Genomic DNA, 10,264 nt, shown 5'->3' on the forward strand with positions numbered 1-10,264 from the left:
CCAGACATTCCCCATCACTACCCATTAACAAGGTGTTGGGCCCATGACCCACTCCCAGCCCATAGCATACTCCAGTAGCCTAGGACTTCATCAACCTGGAGAGAGTGACCCAAGGAATGGGACAGTCACAGATTTTCCAGTGGTAGTGGTGACTCTGATTTGTTCTCTGCTGCCAGCCTCCCTTGGGTCTTGCCACCTAATTCATAGGTGGATTTAAGTTTATTATATTATATTATGTTGTTATGTTATAGTATTATATTATAAAATAACGCATTCATGTGATTTAAAAATTAATATCAGTAAACAAGCAACCCCCTCCTATTCTTCCCAGTCTCACTCTCCAGAAGGAAACCCGATTAATGATTTCTTGTGATGTATGTTTTGATGTTGGACATTGTGATGTCAAACTCCCCTCATCCAAAAACTTCTTTATCTTAAAAATACCACCATCAAGTGCTCAGGAAGTGACCAAGTGATCCAAGTGAAACATTAGCTAAGAAATGGACACAGTAACACTGACCCCAGTAAGATGGTCCAAACAGCCAGGGTCAAGGTGACCCACTTCAGTCCCTGGCAACATAGTAAGACACTCCCAAGAAAACAAGGTTAAAAAAAAAAGGCATTGATTCTTATCTTATGAATGGAATACACAGGGCTAACTGACACTCCTCCAATACACATACCTGTGGAGCAGTAGGATTTTACTCAGTCTAATTCTGTTGCTTACCTCAAGTACCTAAAAACTGCCTGGATCTCCGTTCCAATGAGCTTATAATAAAAACCTCTCAACATATCATTCTGGAATGGTCTTACCAATCTGTATCTAACTTGACATAAACTGAATTCTATACTTAACCTTCAAATTCTGGTCAAGGAACATCTGAATAGATCCAGCTCTTCTAACTATTCTGATATCTGAAGAGTACCTTAAAGCAGAGGCTCTCAAACAAAGCATCAGCTTCACCTGGGAACCTGAAAGAAATGCAAGTTCTCAAGCACTGAATCAGAAAATCCTGTGTGAGGACGCCTGGGTGGCTCAGTTGGTTAAGCGGCTGCGTTCGGCTCAGGTCATGATCCCAGGGTCCTGGTATCAAGTCCTGCATCAGTCTCCTCGTCAACAGGCAGCCTGCTTCCTCCTATGCCTGCTCTGCCTGCCCCTCCCCCTGCTTGTGCTTGCTCACTCTTTCTGACAAATAAAATCTTTAAAAAAAAAAAAAAGAATCCTGTGGGTGTGACCAAGTGTGAGAACCGCTGCTCCAAGCCTTACAAACTGCAAAAATCAAAATATACTTTTGAGGGTTAAGGAAATCGGGGAAGGGAAGAGAGTCTTCTCACTGCGTTCTACATCCCCAAAGATGGCTCTCTTCATCCTTCGCCCTCTTTCTCTTCTTCCTGGCATTCTGACTGCTTCTTTTGGAAATCAGCCTCTAACCAGAGGAGGGTCTCTGCTATGTGGCCTCCCAGAGTTCTCTGAGAGGAGGGCTGTGAAGCTGCACAAGGCTCCTAGGAAAGCATTATCAAAGATTACCACGATATGAGTCATGTTAGAGCTAATCAGTGACATCCATCATGAGCTTAAGAAATGGGGTGTGGGAGGTGGCATCTATCATGTGTTTGATTCTCCTTACTGTATCTCCTGATAGGCACATGATGGTTGTGACTTGGTCTTCAAAGGGCACTAAGTTCAGTCCGCTGGGAGATAATAGTCATCTAAGTTTCCTCTTTGGTGTTCCTTCAGGACAACACACTCTCCAACCCAATGATGCACATTAGAATCACCTGGGGAGGGTATTAAAAACCCTGATTCCTGAAATCCACCCCCCACCCCAAGAGGAGATTCTGATGCAACTAGTTTGTGGGGTAGGGAGAGCATCAGTATTCTTCAGAAGTTCCCCAACTAATTCTAATAAGCAGCCAGGACTGTGAATGGTGGCAACCCCAGTATTTTTCACAGTATGGTGGCCAAGCCAGCATATTAACATCATCCAGAAATTTGTTAGAAATGCAAATTCTCAGGCCCCAACACTGCCTTACTGAATCAGGAATTCTGGCAGTGAAGCTTAGCAATTTAACAAGCCCCCCAGGTGATTCTCACTCACAATAAAGTTTGAGATCCATGATTATGTCCTGTTTACACCTTTGTTTAAGAACCTTCCAGCAGGAGATTCTGGAAAAGCAACTGACAGCTCTATCTACATTCAAGATCATGGTTTACTGTTTTTAAAGAAAAAAAACAACTTTCTTACTCTTATAGGCCAAGGCAGCTAATAATAACCCCAGCTTGTCTTTCACTTTAGATATCCATGGAAGGTGTTAATTACTGTTTCTGTCTGCCTTAAACATTACATCATAATTCTAACCCGGCAATTCCTGGAGTATATTTGTGAGCTGCTGAATGATTTTAAAAGTGTCACAGTGCTATGGGGGAACAAGTCAAAGCAAGCCATGCTGGGCATAGTAGAAAATGGAAAGGTAATGAAATATTATTTGGTTATTTTCGTCACCAAAGTGGAAATGCTCTCCAGGTTTGTAGATGGAGCAATGTGGGGGAAGAAACCTACATCATGACTAAGGAGGAAGTCGTTTGGAGGTCTCACGTATTCTGGGTGCTAACCTTTCCTTTGAGCTGAATTCCCTTTCAGAAAAAAAAATCCACTGAAGAGAGGGTCCTGTGGCAGTGTATATCTAGGCAGGAACTATTAGAGAAAGAACCACAGCCTTCTGTGAGCATGATGTAGAACTCTACTGAAGACAGTATGGAAGGGCCCAGCAAGGATGAGGAGGAGCAGTCAGGGCCACATGCACAACACTCAGGCTCGTGCCTGAAAAGTGCCGTGCTCCTACACAGTCATCCTAGAACCGGAGAGTTGTGTTACGAGTCCACTTGGTGTTAAATATCATTCTATTCTGCAGAACTTGGTTCCTTTGGCCTTGTTGCAAGACTTTTTCACTTTATGTTTGAGTACTAAGACTGAGGTAGTATATGGCTTGCCTCCAAACCCAGGGCAAGTGTCAAAGCCAGCTTCATTATGCCCTCAGTGGATGGAGAAATCCTGAGATCAGGGGGCCCAGGGTAGAAATGAATCTGCAAGCATCTTACGTTGTGTTTAATTGTTTCATAATATGCATGTTCCCCACAATAAAATTAACTTCTTTTTAGATTATATACTAACATGTATCCTGGTTAAAAAAGTTTTTAGTAATCTAAACAAGCATAAGCACAGGGAAAGAGAAAAATTAAAAAAGCACAAGGACAAAAAGCATTGAAGTTCTACCACCTTGAGATAACTTCTTCTCATATACCTCTTCCCAACTATACCTCTGCATTGATATATCAGTATGGCCATTCTTCAAAAAATTAAAGAATACCATACATCCAGCAATGTCACATCTGAGTATATACCCAAAAGAATTAAAACCAGGGACTCAGGTATTTGTATACCAATGTTCACAGCAACATTATTCACAACAGCTAAAAGGTGAAAACAACCCAGATGTCCATCAATGGGCAGAGATAAACAAAATATGGTCCACATATACAGGGGAATATTATTCAGCCTTAAAAAGGAAATGCTGACACATGCTACAACATGGATAAAGACATTACGCTAGATGAACTAAACCAGATACAAAAGGACAAATATTATATAGTTCCAACTATGTGACATACCTAGTAGTCAATTTAATAGCAGCAGAAAATAAAATCGCGGTTGCAAGAGGCTGTGGTAAGAGAGAAATGAGGCGTAGTTGTTTAATTGATATAAAGCTTTGATTTGAGAAGATAAAAAAGTTCTGGAGATGGATGGTGTTGAGGGTCGCAAAACAATGTGAATTCATGCTATTGAACCGTACTCTTAAAAATGGTTAAAATGGTAAATTTTCATGTTATGCATATTTTACCACAAAAAATTTTAAAGTTGCAAAATATTACTGTTACTTCCTAAAAATTTTACCATATTTATCTTTTAAGTATCAGATGATAACAAAAAAAGGATAAGAAATTTTAGATGCAAAACTTCTTGGTGACTAGCTTCTAAAACTCTATAGACGTACTGACCAACTCCAATTAGGTTTAAATGAAAACACCACGAAAAAGTCCCTTGATAATAATTGCGACTGCACCCCGTACTTTAGAAGTATAATTTCAGTGGCTGACGCAATACAGTAAATTCTCCCTCTGTACAGAATATTCAAGAAAACTTGTATTTCTTCTTACAATAAATATGAAGCCTACATCAATACCTTGGATTGCAGTGGTCACTAGCCAGCAATAAATCATGATGAATTAACCAATAAATAGCCCTGTGGTAGACTAATTATAATACTTAGACTATAGATTATGAGACCTGGATATATAATTCACTTGTGGAGAGAAGATTAGCACAAATAAACCAAGAAAGTTGTAACAAGATAAAAATAAAATCCTTACATAGAGAATATATGGTGCATCCCTTCCCCTTTTCCCAAACTTTAATCTCTGGCAGCATGGTCTCTCTATTTTCCCAACAAAAGAGTAGGGCATTTCCTCATTTGTCATAACAGCCTCTGCTAAGAACCAAAAATATCCCTCAATAAGCCTCAACTTTGGGTACAGCTCCTGTCACTTTCAAATCGGCCTTTGGAAACCAGTGTTATTATCTGGGAATCTGTGAAGGTGAAGAAGGCATCACTGACAGAAACGACATCCTAATAAAGATTTCCTTCCCTCCTACAAAACTGAGACGGGGTACTGAATCTCACCGCCAATCATACAAGTGAGGAGAGCAAGACAGAGAAGGAGCATTAGGTAAAATAAGAAAAACAGAGAAACTTCTAAGACAGTGGTTCTTACCCTTGCCTTCAAATTGGAATCTCCTGGGAAGCTTTAAAGACATACTCATGCCTGTGTCTCTCCCTCACCCTGTCTTTCCCTATCAAGATTATAATTCAATCTGGGATTGTGATCTGGACACTAGAATCTTTTTTATAAACCCACCACATGACTCCAACTTCCAGCCAGGGCTGGGAACCATTGCTTTAAGGGAAGGCAAGTTTTCTCATCCTTAGGTCAGTCTTTCAGGACCCTGGCTGGGCCCTCAATGAGCTGCGAAAGCTGATGACTTAAGAGTTAAAATAGTCCATGGGGCGCCTGGGTGGCACAGCGGTTAAGCGTCTGCCTTCGGCTCAGGGCGTGATCCCAGTGTTATGGGATCGAGCCCCACATCAGGCTCCTCCACTATGAGCCTGCTTCTTCCTCTCCCGCTCCCCCTGCTTGTGTTCCCTCTCTCGCTGGCTGTCTCTATCTCTGTCGAATAAATAAATAAAATCTTAAAAAAAAAAAAAGAGTTAAAATAGTCCTGAACAATTACTCTCCCATATGACACAGAAGATGTAACCATATTGCATCACTAGAGGGCGAAGTTTCTGCATTTTCAACATTTAATTAAGGTATTATTGCCTCAGGTTACTAATTCACTCAGGTTCCTCTCTTCCTTTAAAAAGGGGGTGGGGATGGATGATGATGTTTTAATGAAGATATGAAGTCTGACTTTCATGAATGACATTCTTTCCTATTTATAAAATCAGGGGTTTGAGAGGCTATTATTAAAAGAGCTCTGTGTCCTTTCATTTGCCATATGCCCCTTACCTAAAGGGTTTGTATTTTATAGGATATGCTGTTTTTACAAAGTGCATGACTTTGCTGTATAGCTTATGTTACCAAACAGGGGGTAACATTGTTGTTAGATTGTATCTAAGATCTGATTACTTTCTGTTTCAGAGAGTGAGATGATAAATGTCTCAGTTTTAAAATCATTTGATTTTTGGGGTGCCTGGGTGGTGCAGTTGGTTGAAGGCTCCAACTCCTGGTTTTGGCTCAGGTCATGATCTCAGCATCGTGAGATGGAGCCCGCTTGAGAGGGAGTCTGCTTGAAGATTCTCCCTCTGCCCCGCCCCCCACTCAAATAAATAAATCTTTTAAAAAAATCATTTGATTTTTATATCTTGAAGTCTGCATTTCTAACAACCTCCTGGGTGATGTCAATGCTGAGGCTGCTGGCGGAGCTTTACACTTAGAGTAGCGGAAGGTGGATAATCCAGTGGCAGACACGCAACTCTTTTGAAAATACTTAAAATGTGAATTCATGCTGATAAAAGTGTTTGTCTAGCCATCTATCTATCTATTCCCATGAAGACAGATCACAAACCCAGTGGATTACAATTGGCTGTATATCAGAATCATTTGTTTCCTCCTTAAATATGAAGTTTCTTAGTCCTAACCCCTGGAGATTATGATCAACAGGCCTAGAGTGGGACACAGATATTTGTATTTTTTTTTTTTTTAAAGATTTTATTTGGGGGGCGCCTGGGTGGCACAGCGGTTAAGCGTCTGCCTTCAGCTCAGGGCGTGATCCCGGCGTTATGGGATCGAGCCCCACATCAGGCTCCTCTGCTGTGAGCCTGCTTCTTCCTCTCCCACTCCCCCTGCTTGTGTTCCCTCTCTCACTGGCTGTCTCTATCTCTGTCAAATAAATAAATAAAATCTTTAAAAAAAAAAAAAAAATAAAGATTTTATTTGGGTTTTTTTGAACAGAGAGAGACACAGAGAGAGAGGGAACACCAGCAGGGGGAGTGGGAGAGGGAGAAGCAGGCTTCCCGTGGAGTGGGGAGCCCAATGTGGGGCTATCATGACCTGAGCCGAAGGCAGACTCTTAACGGACTGAGCCACCCAGGCGCCCCCCAGACATTTGTATTTTTAACAAGTACCTAAGAAATGTTGCTAGAACCCTCTGCTTTTAAAAAAAAGTCACTGTTCTTCAGAGTTTTTACTTTACAGATAAAGAAACAGAGGCCAAAAGAGGGGCAGGGAACTTTCAAAGTTAGTGACAGAACAAACCAGCATCTAGGTTCTCCTGACCCTACTCGATTGCGACACTGCTGCTTGTTCAGAGTTACCATGTGTCTTGATTCTAATTCTAATGCTATGTCATTGATGGATATTGTAACTAGTTTCCAAAAATGGCCCACAATGAAACACATCTCTGGACATTCACACCCATCCTGCATTCAAACTGGCTGGCCCTGTCACTTGCTTTAATAGGCAGAACGCTTTGGAAGTCATGCTGTGAAACTTCAGAGGCTGAGCCTTAAGGAGTTTTGCAGCTTCCACATGCTTCCATCATGGAACACTCCACTTTGGACCTAGACATCATTCCAGGACGAAAGAAGCTCAAGCAAACACATGGAGAGGTCTCCATGAACAAGAACCAAGGCCCAGGTCCACATCCTCAACTGAACTCCCAGCCAACAGCCCATCACTAACTTGCCATCTATGTGAATGTGGCTACTTTGGACCTTCTAGCCATCCACCCCAGTGGAGCTGAACTGTCTACTCACCTCTCAGAATGGTACAAAATTGTTGTTTCAAGACTCAAAGTTTGAGGCGGGTATTATACCACGAGAGATAGCTGAAAAGACAGGAGAAGAAATCTCTTACCTGTTAGGCTGGAAGGAGATTCGGTCATAGCCCGTGAGTTCACATAAGTCTTTCTCCAGCTCAAGGAAAAGTTGCTGATAACCTTGAGCTTGGTCCAGAGGCACAAATGGGTGGATGTTTGAAAATTCTTTCCATGTGATAGGCTGAAGAGCAACAGGGCAGAAACACATGCATATGTACAATTGTAATAGTAATAACAATACGAGCTTTAATGATGCCGAGCAGGATGAGTACAGCAACAGCTAGCACAAGAGTGTTTACTATGTGCCAGGCACTGTTTTACGTACTTTAAATACATTAATTCATTAAATCTCACCAAAATCTTACCAGGTGAGTACTGTTACTGCCTTCATTTTAGAAGAAAGTCCTAGAAAGGGAACTTAGACAAAAATATAAACTTCTTCTATCTTTTCAGGAACAAAAAGTCCCCCAAATAGATTTATATCCATGAAACCCAATGAGTTGTTTCAGGTATGGTTTACTTGAACTCTTAGACAGCACATATATTATTCTCTCTTCATTGAGCGGAACAAGACACAAACAAAAACAAATGGGGAAAATCCTTCCAATCACAACATAAAATGATTTCCTTTGCCTGATGTGATTTGTCATATCAGATGTGATTTGTCATATCAGAATAATCCTATGGAAAAAAAGGGAGAAGACAGTTTTGCTAAAATGCATCCTAGCCTAGTAGAGATACTTACTAACCACAAGGCAGGTTACACAAATCTTTTGTTGATACAAGAAATAAATGGAAACCTCCAGTCTCTACGCTTCTGGCACTGTGAATGGATTTCTAGAAAGAAGGCTTAAGGTTCTGAATTTTACTGAGCTTAACAACTACCAGCTGACAAAGCTTTTTACATTGCAGATTTAAAAGGGGGCATGGGGGTGCATGGGGCTGGCTCAGTCAGTAGACATGTGACTCTTGTCTCAGGATTGTGAGTTCAAGCCCCACACTGGGTGTGGAAAGTACTTAAAAATAAAATCTATAATTCACGTCTGCCCGGCATTTGATCATTTCGCATCGTCGTAAGGAGCAGGGAAGGACAAAACATGGGTATGAAATATGTTTTGGATGTTGCCAATACTTTGGTACAGGAGCGAAGTCATCACCCTGGGATTGCCTGCTAACTTGGGCCTGTCAACAATACTGCAGTACAGACACCTGGAAAACCTGAGGCTCGTGCTCACCACCCAAGCAGCTCTGGAAAATGAGGACAGTTTGTTCAGCCTCAACAAGATCCACTATTATTAAACAGGCCCAACAACTCTATGTGAACTTGCCCAAATTTAAAGAACCAGCTACACACCATAATAGAGAAGTACGTGGGCCCATGTAGAAACTATGAGAATGAATGTTCCAGTGCCCAGAATGGACAACGTCCAGACTGGGAGTTAAGATGGCAGAGAAGTAGGGGACCCCTTTTTCAGCCGGTCCCCTGAGTCGAGTTGGATAGGTACCAGACCAGCCTGAACATCCACGGAATCAGCCTGAGATGCAGGAAGATACATCTGGATCTCTACAAATGAACATCTCCAGCGATGAGTATTGAGGTATGAAGTGGGGAGCCATGAAGCCACACACAGATATCAGAAGATAAACGGTAGGGGGAGGAAGCCGCCGCGTTTGGGCACCAGGAGGTGGCAGCCACCTGTACGGGGGAGCGGGCTGACTCACAGACCGGCACCTGAGAGAGAGCAGACTGAGACCGTGAGCCGGGACACGCGCACGACCAGACTGAAACAGAGCTCCGGTGCGCTCGCTGGAACCAGACTGAGACCGGGACCTCTGGAGCGTGCGGGGGGAGCGGGGGGCTGGCGGTGTTAGAAACACAAAGGACAGAGACGCACCGGCCCTGGAAGTGAGGGCTGGGACACCAGGTGTGGGGTGCACATCCCAGCACGCTGCAGGGTTGAGCAGCACCAACAGAAACAGAGTTAAAGCGGCCAGAACATCAGAGGAGAATGGTCTGTGATCCCTTTGTTCTGAGACAGAGGCTGAGATTTGGCCGCTGCTGCTCTGACTCTCAGAAGAGGCACAGCAACCTGCCAGGGAAAGCCACCAGAGAACAAAAGCCTGGAAATACCAGCTCACAGTGTGCCCATCCCCATTCCCCCTCGCAGGGGACACGGAGACTCTACCCAAACAGGGTTGCTTGAGTACCGGTGGGGCAGGCCCCTCCCCCAGAAGGCAGGCTGAAAATTCAAGAAGCCCACATCCCTAAGGTCCCTATAAAACAAGGGCACACTGCCTGGGTCCCGGTCAATAATTTGGGCTCTGTGCAACCCCGCAACCTCTCCTCATCAGAATGACGAGAAGGAGAAATCCCCCCCCAGCAAAGAAAAGAAAATGAGTCTGTGGCCTCTGCCACAAAACTAATGGATATGGATGTAACCAAATTATCAGAAATGTAGTTCAGAGTAACAATGGTCAAGATGATGTGTAGACTTGAAAAAAGTATTAACGAAAATGTGAATGAGAATATAGAATCTCTAAGGGTGGAAATGAGAGCGAATCTGGCAGAAATTAAAAATGCTATGAGCCAAATGCAGTCAAAACTAGAGGCTCTGATGGCCAAGGTAAATGAGGCAGAGGAACGTATCAGCGAATTGGAGGATGGGTTAGTAGAAGACAAAGCTAAAATAGAATCTGGACTCAAAAAAATCCAATCTCAAGAATGGAGGTTAAGGGAGATTACTGACTCAATGAAACGTTCCAATGTCAGAATCATCGGCATCCCTGAGGGGGTGGAGAAAAACAGAGGTCTAGAAGAGATATTTGAA

General features: G+C 42.8%; 1 protein-coding gene across 1 annotated transcript in view; it reads right to left on the bottom strand.

Annotated features, from left to right (window-relative positions):
• Positions 1–10,264, bottom strand: part of GLDC (glycine decarboxylase) — a 95,928-nt gene that overhangs the window by 34,611 nt on the left and 51,053 nt on the right. The window contains exon 15 of the mRNA XM_034663849.1: positions 7,475–7,617. Within this exon, the coding sequence (XP_034519740.1) occupies positions 7,475–7,617 (143 nt within the window). The remainder of the gene's footprint in view (positions 1–7,474; positions 7,618–10,264) is intronic.

Source organism: Ailuropoda melanoleuca, chromosome 7 (genome assembly GCF_002007445.2).
Source record: "Ailuropoda melanoleuca isolate Jingjing chromosome 7, ASM200744v2, whole genome shotgun sequence".
NCBI lineage: Eukaryota > Metazoa > Chordata > Mammalia > Carnivora > Ursidae > Ailuropoda > Ailuropoda melanoleuca.